Source organism: Oncorhynchus mykiss, chromosome 3 (assembly GCF_057628025.1).
Source record: "Oncorhynchus mykiss isolate SJ-2025 chromosome 3, ASM5762802v1, whole genome shotgun sequence".
Classification (NCBI taxonomy): Eukaryota; Metazoa; Chordata; class Actinopteri; order Salmoniformes; family Salmonidae; genus Oncorhynchus; species Oncorhynchus mykiss.
Genome location: NC_143024.1, coordinates 27,237,263 through 27,255,419, shown reverse-complemented (window position 1 = coordinate 27,255,419; position 18,157 = coordinate 27,237,263). Strand labels below are relative to the sequence as shown.

Sequence of the window (18,157 nt, the reverse complement as noted above, 5' to 3'; positions counted from 1 at the left end):
GTCCTCCACATTGCGTCACATTTCCTAAAACGTTTTGGTGATCTTGGTGCGTTCAAGACAACTGGGAACTCTGCAATAGCGGTAATCATCTTCAAGTTGGAAAGTCGGAGTTCAAGCAAGGGACCCGAGTTCCCGGCTTGTAATTCCGAATTGGATGACGATTCAAAACGATTTTTCTCAGGCGGAGCTCGTTCCCAGTTGTCTTGAACTTACTGAAGTCGGATACCTCCAGTTGGTTTGAACGCAGCGTAACTGCTGCGAACGAGTCATTGGAAAGGTCGTGCCGGACAGAAATGTAGCTTGTCCACATGACAAAAACGTGGGTCACTAAAACGTTTTAAAATATGATGTGGTTATTTCAAGTATGTGCCTTTTGGATTCCGGGATTAGATTTTACTGTAGCATGATAACGTGCGCGTTCTGTTGAATAACATCTGAAAAATTAAGTAGTAGATGTTAACTTCTAGCTAAATTCACATAACTAGCTAAACATGAGTCCTGTTGCTTCAAATCAAGAGACAGCTGCAACAGGACTTCCTGCTCCTGCTTCTTCGGGATCCCCTGGAAGTAGCACACCTTTCTCCATAACTGGACATATCCAGCAAGTCTACAGCCATGTCAAAATAGAGAATTTGGTTGCAGGACTCAGTGGAGGAGTCGTGTCAACACTGGTGCTGCACCCTCTTGACCTAGTCAAAATCAGATTTGCAGGTAACGTATTGGTCAATGTGTGGTTCTAAAACTCTTAGTTACAAGGTGTTTATTTGTCCGGACTGAAAACGATTTGCAGCAGCTAGCTAACTTCTACATTTGACAGGTGTACGATTGGGAACCTGCAAATGATGCAATCATCACATGGTAATAACATAGGAGTAGCTAGCTACCTGGCTATAACTTGAATGGACAGTTGATGTTCTGTTGACTCTGACAGTGCATGTTTTCCCCTGCCTTGTCTTTTTTCTGCAGTGAGTGATGGACTGGACCTGAGACCTAAATATAATGGCATTGTCCATTGTTTGAAATATGTGTGGCAGCAGGAGGGGGTCCGAGGACTCTACCAAGGAGTCACCCCAAACATCTGGGGTGCTGGGGCATCATGGGGACTCTACTTTTTCTTGTATGTATAACCAGAAGAAGTAAAACTGGTCTACTTTCTCTGGGATAATTATTACGCTAGATGACATGACAGCATGCAAGCATCGGCTGACATTTATTTTTTATTTCAGTAGTCAATCCCAGGTTGATGTTTTTTTACTTCAAGGCGACAATATTGTAGAATAATAGTGAAGACATCAAAACTCTGAAATAACACCCATGAAATCATGTAGTAACCAAGAAAGTGTTAAACAATCAAAATATATTTTATATTTTATATTCTTCAAAGTAGCCACCCTTTGCCTTGATGACAGCTTTAAACACTCTTGACATTTTCTCAACCACCTTCGTGAGGTAGTCACCTGGAATAAATTTAAATTAACAAGTGTGCCTTGTTAAAAGTTAAGTTGTGGAATTTCTTTCCTTCTTAATGCGTTTGAGCCAATCAGTTGTGTTGTGACAAGGTAGGGGTGGTATACAGAAGATAGCCCTATTTGGTAAAAGACCAAGTCCATATTATGCATATAATAGCAAGAACAGCTCAAATAAGCAAAGAGAAACAACTGTCCATCATTACTTTAAGACATAAAGGTCAGTGAATCCTGATAATGTCAAGAACTTTGAACGTTTCTTCAAGTGCAGTCGCAAAAACCATCAAGTGCTATGATGAAACCCAGAATTACCTCTACTGCAGAGGATAAGTTAATTAGTATTAACTGCACCTCAGATTGCAACCCAAATAATATGTGCTTCACAGAGTTCAAGTAACAGGCACATCTCTACATCCACTGTTCAGAGAAGACTGCGTGAATCAGGCCTTCATGGTCGAATTGCTGCAAAGAAACGACTGCTAAAGGACACCAATAATAAGAAGAGACTTGCTTGGGCCAAGAAACACGAGCAATGTACATTAGACCAGTGGAAATCTGTCCTTTGGTCTGATGAGTCCAAATTTTAGATTTTTGGTTCCAACCGCCGTATCTTTGTGAGACACAGAGTAGGTGAACGGATGATCTCCGCATGTGGTTCCCACTGTGATTCATGGAGGAGGTGTGTTATGGTGTGGGAGTGCTTTGCTGGTGACACTGTGATTTATTTAGAATTCAAGGCACACTTAACCAGCATGGCTACCACAGCACTCTGCAGCAATAGACCATCCCATCTGGTTTGCGCATAGTGGGACTATTATTTGTTTTTCAACAGGACAATGACCCAACACACCTCCAGGCTGTTTAGGGGCTATTTGACCAAGGAGGAGAGTGAGGGAGTGCTGCATCAGATGACCTGGCCTTCACAATCACCCGACCTCAACCCAGTTGAGATTGTTTGGGATGTGTTGGACTGCAGAGTTATGGAAAAGCAGCCAACAAGTGCTCAGCATATGTTGGAACTCCCTCAAGACAGTTGGTTGAGAGAATCCCAAAAGTGTACAAAGCTGTCATCAAGGCCAAGGGTGGCTAATTTGAAGAATCTCAAAGATAAAATATATTTTGAATTGTTCAACACTGTTTTTGGTTACTACAGTACATGATATGTGTTATTTCATAGTTTTGATGTATTCACTATTATTATACAATTTAGAAAATTAGTAGGTGTGTCCAAACTTTTAACTGGTACTGTATATATTTTTAATAATACCATATTTGAGTACTAACAGTCAAATAATAGCTAGACAGTCAGGGAGAATCTATTTTATTAAATATCGCATTCAGGGCACATGCCTATTGATTCTGTTATAAGTGAGGAGGTGTGTCCAAACTTTTGTACTGTGTATATATAGCATGCTTTCTATCTGGTTTTGGTTGTTTAAGTTGACACTGAAACAGTTTTTCTGTCCTGAAAATGACCACGGCCTGCCTAAGAATTTCCTATACAGAAAAAAACCCTGTAATTAGCTCCAATGACTGTAATTTCCTCCAAATTAAAGTGGTAGTTCGAGATTTCCCCAGAGTCGGTTGAACAGGAACGGTTCGTGTAGACTTCAAGTCATTACGCTAACTAGTTGGCATTGGCTTGTCCATTGGCTACCTTCATACTGGACACAGAGACATAAAAATTGTATCCACGATGGTATTCTGTTGCAGTTAGCGATATTCATAATATAATTATTTTTCACATGAACACCCCCCCCCCCCCCAAAATGGCAGATATCCTGTAGCCCAGTTTGAAACTCTGTGATCTATCCAATCAAATATGAACTCATAACTTAACATGACTGTTGACAATAGCACTTTTAAATAGCAATGGTAGCTTCGGGATTTGTCTATTGAAGTGTCCAATTAATTTTCTGTACTGTCTGTGTTAACTTCCCCCCACAGTTACAATGCCATCAAGGCGTACACTAAGGAAGGGCGTCAGTCTGAACTGAGTGCCACAGAACACCTGCTGTCAGCAGCCCAAGCAGGTTAGTACTGCCTTTGTCTAGACCCCAGGGACACACACACTGATGGTGGCGTGAGGTCAATACAATGTCTATAACCACAACTTGGAAGGTCAACACTGTTTGATTTATCCGCATAGGACCAGTGTGGGTCGGTCCATGCTTTCATTCCAATCAAACAGTTACACAGCTAAATAAACATATCATAGTCTGCTCCTCTAGTCCAGACTTTGATTAGTTGAATCAGACTGACTCGTTGGAACAAAATATTTGACTCTGACTAAGGAAAAAGTTCATATGTATACAGATACTGGTCAATTTGCTGACATTTGATTATTTTTCTGGCTATATACAGTCATGTGATTTGATTTACCCTAGCCTAATCATGTTAGAGTTCAGTGGAATAAACTAATGCACTGCACTCACTGCCAGACAATGGTAAAGGGAAGAAAGACACTGACTGCTCTGTGTCGTGTTCTACCAACCTCAAGTGACTTTACTTCAACTTAATGAGATAGGGATGTCTTCACCAGCTCCATGCTTCACAGGCTCCATGTAATGTAGCGTAGAGCTTGTAGTTTGGTTTAATGTGTGTGTGTGTGTGTGTGTGTGTGTGTGTGTGTGTGTGTGTGTGTGTGTGTGTGTGTGTGTGTGTGTGTGTGTGTGTGTGTGTGTGATAGCTCAGAAACTCACCTCTGTTTCCTCCGTCTCCAGGTGTATTGACTCTCACCCTAACCAACCCTATCTGGGTGACTAAGACTCGCCTGGTGCTGCAGTATAACGCTGATCCCACCAGGAAACAGTATAAAGGGATGACAGATGCACTGGTGAAGATCTACCGGCATGAGGGGATACCTGGACTGTACAGGGTGAGGCTCAGTATAACCCAGGTTTTGTCATCTGTATGTATGATGGCTGTATCCTGAATAGAGCTTATTAGGACTCTTGTCTGCTTAGAAGTCAAGTCCAGGTCCAGTGAATGTGCAGGACATGTGAATGGTGTCATATGTAAACATGTTTTCTCCTTATGACCCCTCACAGCCTAAAATTAGGCAATGTACCATGAAACTTCAATTAAATTCTGAGTCTCAAATAGCTGTCCTTTTTAATAGCTGGGCATCGGCAGACATTTCAGCAAGTAAACGCCTGTTTCAAATAAACACTGGGTCGACATTTTTTATTTAATTCTGTCATTGTTGGCGCCACCAAAAAGAAAACACGAGATCAAATGGAGCTCTCCATGGAGCTGATGGGCGAAATTGGGGTGTATGATTTGGCAGTCTTGTCTTTGCAAGTCTGATCTACAATGGATTTGATATTATAATGTTTATACTGGTCATACTGGTCACAATAATCAGTGTGGTAGTCTTTTCAACTTTTCATTGTGCAAAAGTTGTGTGCATTAACGAAATAGCCGCCTGGCTCAAGTAGAAACCTGTCTCTAATAAGCACAGATTGTGTTCAGTGATTAAAGAAAATCAACACCCCTGCTATTAAAGATTCACTATGCAGAAATTGCTCCACCATTTCCTGGTTGCTCAAATATCGAATAGTTGGCCTCATTTCATTTTACAAGCAAGTATAGTGTAGTGTAGAGAATCATTCTACCATCTAAACCGCTGTGAAATAGCTTTTCCATACCCAAACATATTGTTTTTTCAGATATATGAAGCTGGTGTACAAAACCGAAAGTTGAAGAGGCAAAAACAAAACTTAAGAACCAGAATCATAGAAATCGCCACATAGAACAGATCTACCACTTCTTAGACTTTATTTCAATGAGTGACATACCTATAACTCACATTTCTATGTGAATTTGGTCGGTTTACCCAAAAGGTTACATAGTGCAGCCTTTATTGAAGTTTTACATATGTACTGTAGTTGCATAAGATTTGAATGCATGTTTTATAGACTACCACTAGGGGGCAGTACCTCCATTTTTCCTTTTAGCAATTTAGCACACTCTTATCCAGAGGGACATACATTTAGTGCATTCATCTTAATTAAGATAGCTAGGTGAGACAACCACATTTTAGTCATTGGTGGAAAAAGTACCCAATTATTATACTTCAGTAAAAGTAAAGATACATTAATAGGAAACAACTCAAGCAAAAGTGAAAATCACCCATTAAAATATATAAAATATATAATATAATATAATATATAAAATATAAAATATACTTAAGTGTCAAAGTAAATGTAATTGCTAAAATATACTTAAGTATCAAAAGTAAAAGTATAAATTATTTCAAATTCCTTATATTAAGCAAACCAGGCGCCACCAAACCAGTACAGATACCCCAAAAAACTACTTAAGTTGTACTTTAAAGTATTTTTACTTAACTACTTTACACAGCTGTTCACAGTCATAGTAATAAGTTCATTTATTCCTCAATAAAGTAGTTATCAGCAAAGTCAGTGTTAGTAGGAGTAGATCATGCACATGGCAGGGCTGATCAATGACAGTCCTCTAGGGCTAAAACACTTCGGATTGTCATCTTCTCCTAACAAGGGACTAATTCAGATCTGGGACACCAGGAAGTGTTTTGGACCTCCAGGACCGGAATTGGAACAGCCTGGGTAGTCGATAGGATTAATTGTCTTTCAAGATATTAGTGTTTTTATATCAGCTGTAAGTATTTTTCAATATTATAAATACCATGATCATATCAATTGGATTTGGAAGATAATATATAACATTTCATTTCAAAGTTTATTTGTCAGGTACAGATAAATGACCCCTGTGTTTAATCCTCCAGGGGTATGTTCCTGGTTTATTTGGCACGTCACACGGGGCATTGCAGTTCATGGCCTATGAGGAGCTGAAGAGAGACTACAACAAATACAAGAAAATGCCTTCAGAAGCTAAACTGGTGAGTGCAGACTGCAGAGTGAGGAAACATTAAGACTTCTATAACCACACCTAGTTTTAATGACTCAACCATATGGGGAATAAACCTTTTAAAGTACTTATAAAGAAAACCCACATCTAAGTGTTGCAGGATTTCTGGAAGAATTACCGTAATGCTTATGAAAGAAGTGACTCACAGGCATCATTCCTCCAACCTCTCTGTCTTTCCCACTCTCTCTCCGTCTGACCAGAATGCATTGGAATACATCACAATGGCAGCTCTATCCAAAATATTTGCTGTGGCTACCACATACCCTTACCAGGTGGTGCGGGCTCGCCTGCAGGACCAGCATAATAAGTACAATGGAGTCCTGGATGTGGTCAGGAGGACATGGAGGTAGGCCAAGACCACACTGTTGGTTAACTGTACATACAGGGAAAACAGCTAGTTTTAGGTTAACAAGCCAAAACTTGGTATAATTGACTATTAAGTGTGCATATAACCATGTGCATGGGATTTGGTAACATAACAGTGTGAAGCAACGAAGATCTGCAGCTTCAAACTCTAACTCTACAGAGAGCCACAAGAAATCTTGCCCATACCAATGCTGCCATTTCAATCTTTTTTTTTTTCCCTCCCACATAGTGACTACTGTGTTTCTTTTGGCCCCTCCTCCACAGGAATGAGGGAGCTGTAGGGTTCTATAAAGGCATGGTGCCCAACCTGATCCGTGTCACCCCAGCCTGCTGTATCACCTTCGTGGTCTATGAGAACGTGACTCGCTTCCTGATGGGCCAGAAGTGAGGAGGACTAAGGAGACAGCCATGGAAGGACCACAAATAGGAAGGGACTCAGACAGTGTATGTGGTGCTAGATAAGATAAGCCATGAACTGAAGTCTCCAGAACTGTCACAGCAGGTAACTGGACAACTGGAGCAGACATATCACCTGGATACACCTCTGGCAGCCGAGTCAAAACAACCATAGAGGAACTCCTAAAGCATGTGGTGGAATTAGATCTTATTACCACTATGAAAAACCAGGACTTGCGCCTATCGTATACATTTGAGGTTTGGCATTCTCAGAGACGATGATGTTGACAATGCTGGTAATTAAAGACTGGTCTCTGTCTCTTGGATGCATCACAGAAGAACAGACCTCACTGGAGGTACTAATGTACCCCCAATTTGTTTTAATGTAACTTATTGGCATCATACTGTAGTGCATGTAAACCTTCATGTTGATTATGCCATAGGAAATGATCACAGAGACTGATTGCACTGTTCAACATCTTTGAAATATTGTTAATTTCAGAAGTCTTCATCTGAAATATCAGGTTTGAATTGGCATTAGTCCATTTCTTTCAGGTAAAATATTCTATTCAAGTTTCAACCTTTATGTTGCTTTTGTATTTGTGAGCTTTTTTGTTGTTTCAGATTCAATTTTACAGCTGTTCTGTGTTCACGTGTCATTTGGAAAAAGGGATCAGCACATGCATTTCTTTAGGATTTTACGTGGTCATACAAATGTCACGCCCTGACCTTAGAGACTTTTTATTTCTCTATTTGGTTAGGTCAGGGTGTGATTTGGGTGGGCATTCTAGTTTTTCTATTTCTTTGTTGGCTGGGTATGGTTCCCAATCGGGCAGCTGTCTATCGTTGTCTCTGATTGGAGATCATACTTAGGCAGCCTTTTTTCCACCTTTAGTTTGTGGGATCTTGATTTTTGTATAGTTGCTGTGTAGCCTGCAGAACTTTACGTTTGTTTTGTATTTTGTTGTTTTTCGGTGGTCATTTTAATGAAAGTAAGATGTTCGCCTACCACGCTGCACCTTGGTCTCCTCATTCAAGCGAGGAGCGTAACAACAAAGCCATTTTCAAAGAATGTCCTTATCTGATAGGAAAACATTTGGTAGATTTTCTTTGCTTCAGAGTAAATTTAACAGCTATGCTGTGTTCACTTGTCACTTGAAAAAACTATGTCTAAATGCATTTCTTTATGAATTGACACATTTTCAAAAAAATATATTCTCTGATAGGAAAACATGTTATAGTATAATGAGTAACACAATGCTTGATTCATACAAAATATTACTTTATTGACAGTAATTCATTTAAAAATGTACGACTTCAACAGATTACATGCACAGCCAAAATCTTTCCTTTATTAAACAGGAATGGGACTAATGAGGAATAAATCTAATTTCAGGTGGCCAATAAACTAGACCCTACCCAGGTGCTGTAGTACAAAACATTCAAGTGAACATCAGTGATATTGTAGTAGGATTTAGCCACAACTGAAGTTGTCTGATTGGCCAGAGGACATTGTCAAAGACTAGGAACCCATCCAGAAACTAAACTGATATGTAGTCAAAGGCTTCAGAAGTATTGTTAGGGGTTCTTTCTCTATGGGGCCTGGTCCCATCACTTAATAAAGAAGGCCTCATTTGGGCAGCTCCTCTATGAAGACCCTGGATACAGAGTTCCACCCTGTAGATGCGTCTCCTCTGGGGTAGTCAGCACAGGTCCCCACCCAGATAGCCACGTCCACCAGGCCTGCCCGGATCCCCTCACACAACCCTTCAACTGGGACAAGACAAGAGGAATACACAGGTCATAGATCCCCTCACACAACCCTTAGACTGGGACAAGACAAGAGGAATACACAGGTCATAGATCCCCTCACACAACCCTTAGACTGGGACAAGACAAGAGGAATACACAGGTCATAGATCCCCTCACACAACCCTTCAACTGGGACAAGACAAGAGGAATACACAGGTCATAGATCCCCTCACACAACCCTTAGACTGGGACAAGACAAGAGGAATACACAGGTCATAGATCCCCTCACACAACCCTTCAACTGAGACAAGACAAGAGGAATACACAGGTCATAGATCCCCTCACACAACCCTTAGACTGGGACAAGACAAGAGGAATACACAGGTCATAGATCCCCTCACACAACCCTTCGACTGGGACAAGACAAGAGGAATACACAGGTCATAGATCCCCTCACACAACCCTTAGACTGGGACAAGACGAGAAGTTACTCTAAATTCGGGTAAAGTGTCACTGAGAGAAAAACTAAGGTAATTGGGGTTTATTTTCAAGACAACTTCCTGAGTTACATTGAACACTCACACTGCCGTATGTGTGCCAAGACGAGGGCTGTTAATTGCTTTGTTTTGGTCTTGCTACACTGGTGAACTTGGCAGCTAAAGAAGGAAAACTATGGAGTAGGCATGCATATGCCAAATGTCTTGCTTCACAGTAGAATTTAAACAGTAATAGTAGAGATATTATTCATATTTTAAGGCTACAATAGATTTCACATTTGAGATATATAAGCAAAATACCACCACAAACAAATAGCTACCACTAGCTACAATAGCTCAGTTTACTGGATGAGTTGTGCATGTTGGTGGTATAATCTCTAACCAGATGAGGTTCTGTGTATAGTGAGTGTAAGGTTGATTACCAGATGAGGTTCTGTATATAGTGAGTGTAAGGTTGATTACCAGATGAGGTTCTGTATATAGTGAGTGTAAGGTTGATTACCAGATGAGGTTCTGTGTATGTTGATGGTGGAGTTGAGCTCAGGGCTCCCTTGGTCGAGGTAGATGATGAACTCGATGGGCAGAGGTCCTGTACACTCAGCTCCGTTGAAGGTGAAGTACCAACGCTGGCAGCAGGCTGTCTTACACTTCAGCCTCAGGGAGCCGCTGAAGAGCACACGCAGGGCACTGTCTGAACGCAGCTTGGTGAATGTACAGTCCTACAGGGGAGACACGAGAGGTGGAGACACTAGCATCCAATGATAGCATCTTCAATGTTTTATGTTTTGTATTCACGTCTCATTTCAATTCAGTGTGAATAATACAATGTTGTTACTAGCAATTACACTGTTAGTACACAAGCTTAAGAGCAAATGAAAATAACATGTTAATAACAAATGTTTTTCTCTAAACAAACACAATCAACCTTATTATGGATGATCAACATAGTAATAATGCTGATGTACCTATATTACTCTGTGCCCCAGATCCTGTCTAATGAGCATTGCCTGCCACTTACAGCTATTTTGCCCAGGTCGATCCCATAGTTGAGTGAGTTCCAGGCACACTGCTTGTAGTTGGGTTTCCATGGCTCCTCAAACACCTCACTCACACACTCTCCTTTCTCCCCCTTGATGCCATCGCGCCCCGGGATGCCAGGAGTCCCAGGGATGCCATTGGTGCCAGGGTTACCCTCCCTTCCAGGGGTGCCAGCCGGACCCCGGGGGCAGCTGTTGTACTGGAGAATGAGTGAGGGAGGGAGAGAGGAAGAGATGGAGGGAGAGAGAGAGACACTGTTATAATGGGGAACAAGAGGGAGAGACAGACTGTTCTAATAACCACACTAATAACATACCACCTAGAGTTAAGAAGTGCCAGGTTGTCATCTTAGCATCATATGAACTACATCAAATGTATGTGCCCACATTCATGACAATGAACATCTAGACCTGTAATGGATAATGGTGGACACAGACGTCAGTTCAATGTCTAGTTTTGATTTACAGTTGATTTGGTTGTCAACTAACGTGAATTCAACAGAAATGTGAACCTTGTCATGGATTTAGGTGAAAATTTGGGTGAGAAAATGAGAAACATTTCTGAAATTCTTTTAAGTTGATGACTTTTTGCAAATCCAATCAGTTTTCCACATTGATTCAACTTCATCACATTGATTTTTGTTTGTTTAAATGATGTGGAAACAACACTGATTCAACCAGTTTGTGTCCAGGGGGACTTGACTCCCAATCACAAAAGTGCAAAAGAAGATGTCAAATGTCTGGGCCTTTTGTAACCAAATGAAGTGAGTGATAGAGTGAATGAAGCAGGAATTCAGAGTGTAAATCTGTGTTCCTGTGTTTGTGGTCAGTCAGTGACTTGAGACAGACAGACCAGCATGATTCAATGTCCAGTTCTGTTTTGTTTAGACAGATGCTCCCTCTTACTCACAGTGACTCAAAGACCTACAGACAGGCTGGCTGGCCAGAGTAACCATACCACACACAGAGAGAGAAACCATGCTTCTCTAACATGACTGTTTATCGCAAGACTCTCATACGTAGATATACTTGGTGAATCAGCAACTGAGTAGATGGAAATCAGGAAGTATTTTTCTGTGCTATTGTCTGATGTACTCGGCCTAGAGTCCAGTATTTAACATACAAACTTGTGATACTCTTAGTTAAGCACATTGTATCAGAATAAATATGTAGCATTGTTCTCAGATCAAGAACATTCACTTAAAGGATATAAAAGGACATAGGAAAAAGTTAGCCAGTGCTCAATGGAGTCATTAGTAACCGTTGAGAATCGGCTAGGAAAATGTCCGCTTTTTATTAGTCATGCAGCTGTGCTGTGCTAGGTTGTGCTGTGCTGTGCTAGGTGGTGCTGTGCTGTGCTGTGCAAAGACTGAGTCTTCAATAACAAATAAGAAACCAAAGACAACGTCAGCTTATATTACAGTGAACTGGTTATTTCAAGAACTTGTTCTAACTTGAGCTGATATTGTTCATATTACTTTTAGACAATGAGCATTTCAGGAATGCCAAAAACAAATATAAAATGGGGTAGGCTATGGAATTACATGCCGTATTTAAATTCCAGCTGTCGAGACACAAATGGTATACTGAGCAATATACCAGGCCTGAAGAGCCTTTGGCCAGGTTTCCCAAAAGCTCAAGTTCAAAAACATCGTTATTAACGTTGAACTTGAAAACACTCGAAATCTAACGTCTGCCTCAGACCACTCATAGAACAGCTAAGCGTGCCGTTAGATCTTTTTTTGCCCTCCCACTTCACTTTATACACAAAAGATCTCCGCTAAACATAAAATCACATCTGTCTCTGTGAACACGATATCTTCAGAACAAAGTTGACTAGAAATTAAAAGTTGCCAATGTCCTTGCAATTGATACAAACTAGCGACTTATAAAAATATGTTTCAAATGAGAGATGGCCGAATTAAAATATAAACAGTAAGCTATAGGCCTATTTCAATCATATTGAAATACATTTCAAGTTTAATAAAACGTGTTATATTTTGCTGTCTTTAATTCGTCTCAACATATTTTATGATGTGTAGCCTAACATGTGCACAATGATCTGCCAAATCAGTGATTTAGTGCAATTTTATCATTAGAATAATACCCCTCAATATTTCCAGCCATCTGTGATAATATCGTTCTGCCCCTGAACAAGGCAGTTAACCCACTGTTCCTTGGCCGTCATTGTAAATAAGAATGTGTTCTTAACTGACTTGTCCAGTTAAATAAAGGTCAAATAAAAAATCAATAAATACAAATATCTCTCTAGGTCTAGGAGCTGATCCGTTGTCAGTATTGTGAAATACGTATAATGTTAAAGAAAGATTTTGATTGAGAAAGCTGATCCAAGAGCAGTACTCACTTTCTTTTGATCCTAACAGTATCAACACATGCTCCAACGATACACCACGACAATTCTCTCTGCATGGTGATTAGGAAAACGCCTCATATATCTTCGGCTTTTGTAGGAAAATGCATCGTTAAAACACTCGCAAGCCTACGTTCCATCGCTATTAGAAAACCGGACCCAGGTCCGTTTTTGCCATTAAGTGACTATGGTGGAGCCACCAGTCTGCTCTTACTGGGGGAGTGATGTGTCTGAGTCCCACAGCTTACCAAACAAAGTACCAGGGTCATGCTGTTGAAATGACAGATTGTGACTAAGATAAACCAAGTATTCTCCTATAAAAGCACTTGAGCACATGTATGGGATTTGTGATGCATAATACCGTAGCCTATAAGTGACCATTGTCACGCTCTAACCTTAGGGCTGTTGTTATGTCTTTGTTTAGTATGGTCAGGGTGTGAGTTGAGTGGGTTGTCTATGTTCCTTTTTCTATGATTTGGGATATCTGTGTTTGACCTGGTATGGTTCTCAATCAAAGGCAGCTGTTTATCATTGTCCCTGATTGAGAACCATACTTAGGTAGCCTGGTTTCACTTTTGAGTTGTGGGTGCTTATTTTCCGTGTCAGTGTTTGTGCCACACGGGACTGTTTCGTTTGTTTCACTTTGTTATTTTGAATTTTGTAGTGTTCAGTTTGTCTTATTAAAATGGACACTTACCACGCTGCAAATTGGTCCGATATCTCTTACTCCTCATCAGAAGAAGAGGACAAGCGTTACAGAATCACCCACCACCAAACGACCAAGCAGCGTGGTAACGGGCAGCAGCAGCGATCTCCAGACTCCTGGACATGGGAGGAGATCCTGGATGGCAAGGGACCCTGGGTACAGCCGGGAGAGTATCGCCACCCCAAGGCAGAGCTGGAGGCAGCGAAAGCCTAGAGGCGGTGGTATGAGGAGGCAGCAGGGCAGCGTGGTTGGAAGCCTGAGAGGCAGCCCCAAGAATTTATTGGGAGGGGGCACACGGGGAGTGTGGCTAAGTCAGGTAGGAGACCTGAGCCAACTCCCCGTGCTTACCGTGGAGGGAGGTGGTCCGGGCAGACACCGTGTTATGCCGAGAGGCGCAGGCTGTCCCCGGTGTGCAGGCATAGCCCAGTGCGGTACATAGCAGCGCCTCGTATCGGCCGGGCTAGAGTGGGCATCGAGCCAGGTGCCATGAAGCCGGCTCAGCGCATCTGGTCTCCAGTGCGTCTCCTCGGGCCGGGGTACATGGCACCAGCCCTACGCATGGTGTCCCCGGTTTGCCAGCACAGCCCAGTGCGGGCTATTCCACCTCGCCGCACTGGCCTGGCTACGGGGAGCATTCAGCCAGGTAGGGTTGGGCAGGCTCGGTGCTCGAGACCTCCAGTGCGCCTACCACGGTCCGGTCTATCCGGTGCCACCTCCATGCACCAGCCCTCCGGTGGCAGCCCCCAGCACCAGGCTGTCTCTCCGTCTCCTCCCTACAGGTGCTCCCGCCTGTCCAGTGCTGCCAGAGTCTTCCTCCTGCCCAGTGCTGCCAGAGTCTCCCGTCTGTCCTGAGCTGCAGGAGTCGCCCGTCTGGAGTCTCCCGTCTGTCCTGAGCTGCCGGAGTCGCCCATCTGTCCTGAGCTGCCGGAGTCGCCCGTCTGTCCTGAGCTGCCGGAGTCGCCCGTCAGTCCTGAGCTGCCGGAGTCTGCCGTCAGTCCTGAGCTGCCGGAGTCGCCCGTCTGTCCTGAGCTGCCGGAGTCGCCCGTTAGTCCTGAGCTGCCGGAGTCGCCCGTCTGTACTGAGCTGCCGGAGTCGCCCGTATGTCCAGTGCTGCCGGAATCTCCAGTCCGTCCGGTGCTGCCGGAATCTCCCGTCCGTCCTGCGCTGCCGGAATCTCCTGTCCGTCCGGTGCTGCCGGAATCTCCTGTCCGTCCGGTGCTGCCGGAATCTCCCGTCCGTCCGGTGCTGTTGGAATCTCCCGTCCGTCCGGTGCTGCCGGAATCTCCCGTCCATTTGGGACCCATTGCTTGGGTCCCCAGTCCGAGGTCGGCGGCAAGGGTCGCCGCTCTAAAGAGGCCACGGAGGCGGTTGAAGAGGCGGAGTAAGACTATGGTGGAGTGGGGTCCACGTCCTGCGCCAGAGCCGCCACCGCGGACAGACACCCACCCAGACCCTCCCCTATAGGTTCAGGTTTTGCGGCCGGAGTCCGCACCTTTGGGGGGGTGGGGGGTACTGTCACGTTCTGACCTTAGGTCTGTTGTTATGTCTTTGTTTAGTATGGTCAGGGCGTGAGTTGGGTGGGTTGTCTATGTTCCTTTTTCTATGATTTGGGATTTCTGTGTTTGGCCTGGTATGGTTCTCAATCAGAGGCAGCTGTCAATCGTTGTCCCTGATTGAGAACCATACTTAGGTAGCCTGGTTTCACTTTTGAGTTGTGGGTGATTATTTTCCGTGTCAGTGTTTGTACCACACGGGACTGTTTCATTTGTTTCGTTCTTTCACTTTGTTATTTTGTATTTTGTAGTGTTCAGTTTGACTTATTAAAATGGACACTTACCACGCTGCAAATTGGTCCGATATCTCTTACTCCTCGTCAGAAGAAGAGAACGAGCGTTACAACCATATGTAAATGCCTCTGTGACTATAAAAATGTGGTTATTATCCTTTATTAATATATGCCATTTAGCAGACATTTTTATCCATACATTACTTAAAGGGGTCCCGGGACTCCAACCCACAATCCTGGCATTGCAAGTGCCATGCTCTATCAGCTGAGCCATACAGGACTGGATCCAATATCCTTATTAGACCCCCGTTGAGAGAATGGATGTCTCAGACGTTTATGAGGGTTTGATTTGTTTCTGGAGAGAATTCAAAAACCATGAAAGGCACCTCTGTTCCGCTCAGCTACACAGCTGACTTTCCTATTAACTAATCCGAAACGTGCTGAACAGACTGCAGTAGCCCACTGTATAATATAAAGTGTTTATACTTTACACAGACAAACATACTTCTGCTGTGATAACAGAGAAAGTGACTGTTATTGTAACTGTGGACTAACATTGAGAAATCGCCAACACACCATACATTAAGATTGGACTCAATTAGGTTTTACACAGATCCAAACTGTTCAAACGAGCTGGACAAAAAGAAGACCCAACATAGAGAAAAAAGTGACGTCTCAGCAAACCGTGTGCAGACTTCAAACCAGGCTGAGAGCATGCTGCTAAAGACATACAGAATACACAGTAACGTTACAGTGGCAAGAAAAAAACGATACGCTCTGGAAAGGATGAGATTATTACCATGTTGTTCAAATAAGAGGTTCTTGAATTGGATTCAGCAGAGATTCTGGTGCAGTTTGGTTTGTCTGCATCGTTTCCAGTACACTAGACAGATAATAACAAGATGATGTTCATCAAATCACATTACTCAGTTATTATTACCATGCAGTCCTTTACTGCTGATCAGATGTAGGCACTAGGACTACACCAAAGCAAACCACCCACTATTTTACAGTAGGCTAAACCTCCTGGGCAAAAACTGGTTGAAACAACGTCGTTTCCAAGTAATTCCAATGTGATCAGTTAAATCAACGTGGAAAACTAATTGGATTTGAAAAAAGTCATCAACATAATGACATTTCGTCTTTTTTCACCCAACGTAAATCCAATGACATGGTGACATGTTTTGTTGAATTCACGTTAGTTGACAACTCAACCAAATGTAAATCCAAACTAGATGTTGAGCTGACGTCTGTGCCCAGTGAACAAACAATGAACCAGCCAGACCCCTCATGACTTCTGTCTGGGTCTTTTTTATTCTTCTGCATGCTGGACCTTTGCCAGCTTCTGGTTTGAGTCAGTTATGCCCAATATGCCATTTAATATTGAGAGAACATTTGCGAGTTGCCACTGGTCAACGTGGCACCAATCATCCATAGCCCATTCAAAATGATGGTAGTAGATATGGAACTGAAAATCACTGAAAATAAAATATCTTTGAAAAAAACGTTGGATATTTTAAAGGATGAAATAATGAAAGAAATGTGCAACAATTAACGGCTTAAACATTGGTTAAATGAATCGGGATGAGATTATGTAGTTTTCGGCACTTTGAGGACTGTGCAGCTTTAACCCAAAATAGTTTATTTGAGATGTTTTTTTTTACCTTTTCGTATTCAACATCCTTCCTGTCAAGTGCCTTTCTCAATTTCTCTGCTCCATTGAAAGGTAGAATCACGCAGGTGAGGAGCAGCAGACGAGTTAGAGCTGATACCATCTTTTATTTTCCCAAAAGATCGAGAGAGACCACGGCAAGGATTCCCTGCTGCTGTGCTGCGCCGTATTTCAAGTGAGTGGGGATGAGGGAAATTTAGAGTGCGCCTATGCTCTGCCTGTAAATGTGTTCTCGCATAGCATATGATTTATGAGTTTTTGCCGCTAAAGTTTGTTAAATGTCTGGACCTACTCAGAAGTTGTCATGGGCGGGAAATAACATTTCACTTACAAATATTAATTATATTAATGTGAGCCTACTGCGTGTCAATTGGTCTGGAACTGGAACGTGTTAACCACATGGTCACTTGTTCAAGACCCGTTTTAGGCTATTTGCTCCCCCTCAATTGCTTCACAACAAACGGCTCCAGCGAATTTTGAACTTTTACTGTTGAAAAGCGATATCTCAAGTATAAATAACATAAAGTGCACACACTAAAGGGAGATTATTTTGTTGTTGCTGAGAAAAATAGTGTTTTTTAGACACAACTGCAAACTTCAAGGAGTTGGTGTGGTGGGAATCGTGATGTCATCGGCCTCCCACCTTGCTTGAGGAATAATAGAGGCGCAATAAAGAACAAAAGAGGAATTGTCTTCAGCGTTATAGATTGAATAGAACCCAACATATTGATTATGCTTCAGCTTGTTTACAGTTGTTGTGGGCTGCCCTGTGCCCCACCACTAATAACAGATTGGGAAAATGGAACTATGTAATTTCTCATCTATTGTAGATCCACATCATGGTATATAATCAGTTATATGTGGGTATTCTAGTCTGTTATTTCATGAAATTGGGAAGAACTCAATGGCATACACCTTGTGTCCTCTAGCCTAACCTCATTGGGGACACTCTTTCGGGTGCCGTCTTTCGGATGGGACATTAAAATGCCCTGACTCTCTGTGGTCACTAAAGATCCCATGGCACCTATCGTACGAGTAGAGGTGTTAACCCCGGTGTCCTGGTTAAATTCCCAATCTGTCCCTCATACCATCATGGTCACCTAATAATCCCCAGTTTACAATTGGCTCATTCATCCCCCTCCTCTCCAACTATTCCCCAGGTCGTTGCTGTAAATGAGAATGTGTTCTCAGTCAATT

General features: G+C 42.5%; 2 protein-coding genes across 5 annotated transcripts; one reads left to right on the top strand and one right to left on the bottom strand.

Annotated features, from left to right (window-relative positions):
• The first annotated feature begins 17 nt into the window (after positions 1-17).
• On the top strand, positions 18-8,147 carry LOC110512120 (solute carrier family 25 member 32). 2 transcript variants are annotated; one of them, XR_016493335.1, is made up of 7 exons: positions 18-711; positions 967-1,117; positions 3,414-3,499; positions 4,190-6,107; positions 6,235-6,348; positions 6,578-6,723; positions 7,008-8,147. XR_016493335.1 is itself a non-coding variant. In XM_021592693.3 (7 exons), the coding sequence occupies exons 1-7, from the start codon at positions 492-494 to the stop codon at positions 7,129-7,131; spliced, it is 996 nt and encodes a 331-aa protein (XP_021448368.2). In that variant the 5' UTR covers positions 18-491; the 3' UTR covers positions 7,132-8,147. The 2 variants fall into 2 exon arrangements, 1 of the variants encoding a protein (XP_021448368.2); XM_021592693.3 differs by having other exon boundaries at positions 4,190-4,344.
• A 257-nt stretch (positions 8,148-8,404) lies between these two features.
• On the bottom strand, positions 8,405-17,546 carry LOC110512131 (collagen triple helix repeat-containing protein 1). Of its 3 annotated transcripts, none has more exons than XM_090227023.1 (5): positions 16,953-17,179; positions 16,088-16,171; positions 10,407-10,625; positions 9,891-10,107; positions 8,405-8,912 (listed from the first exon to the last, which is right to left on the bottom strand). In XM_090227023.1, the coding sequence occupies exons 1-5, from the start codon at positions 17,061-17,063 to the stop codon at positions 8,770-8,772; spliced, it is 774 nt and encodes a 257-aa protein (XP_090083149.1). In that variant the 5' UTR covers positions 17,064-17,179; the 3' UTR covers positions 8,405-8,769. The 3 variants fall into 3 exon arrangements, with proteins under 3 accessions (XP_090083149.1, XP_090083156.1, XP_090083154.1); XM_090227028.1 differs by lacking the exon at positions 8,405-8,912 and adding an exon at positions 9,009-9,192 and having other exon boundaries at positions 16,953-17,189; XM_090227030.1 differs by lacking the exon at positions 16,088-16,171 and having other exon boundaries at positions 16,953-17,546.
• Positions 17,547-18,157: the final 611 nt, after the last annotated feature.

Excerpts from the sequence above, each read along its gene's own strand:
- LOC110512120 (XM_021592693.3), top strand. The coding sequence starts at position 492 with ATGAGTCCTGTTGCTTCAAATCAAGAGACAGCTGCAACAGGACTTCCT. Across the intron at positions 1,118-3,413 it reads TGGGGACTCTACTTTTTCTT|TTACAATGCCATCAAGGCGT; the intron begins GTATGTATAACC and ends TTCCCCCCACAG. Across the intron at positions 6,349-6,577 it reads TGCCTTCAGAAGCTAAACTG|AATGCATTGGAATACATCAC; the intron begins GTGAGTGCAGAC and ends CCGTCTGACCAG.
- LOC110512131 (XM_090227023.1), bottom strand. The coding sequence starts at position 17,063 with ATGGTATCAGCTCTAACTCGTCTGCTGCTCCTCACCTGCGTGATTCTA. Across the intron at positions 10,626-16,087 it reads CCTCTTATTTGAACAACATG|TACAACAGCTGCCCCCGGGG; the intron begins GTAATAATCTCA and ends CTCATTCTCCAG. Across the intron at positions 8,913-9,890 it reads CATACACAGAACCTCATCTG|TTGAAGGGTTGTGTGAGGGG; the intron begins GTAATCAACCTT and ends GTCTTGTCCCAG.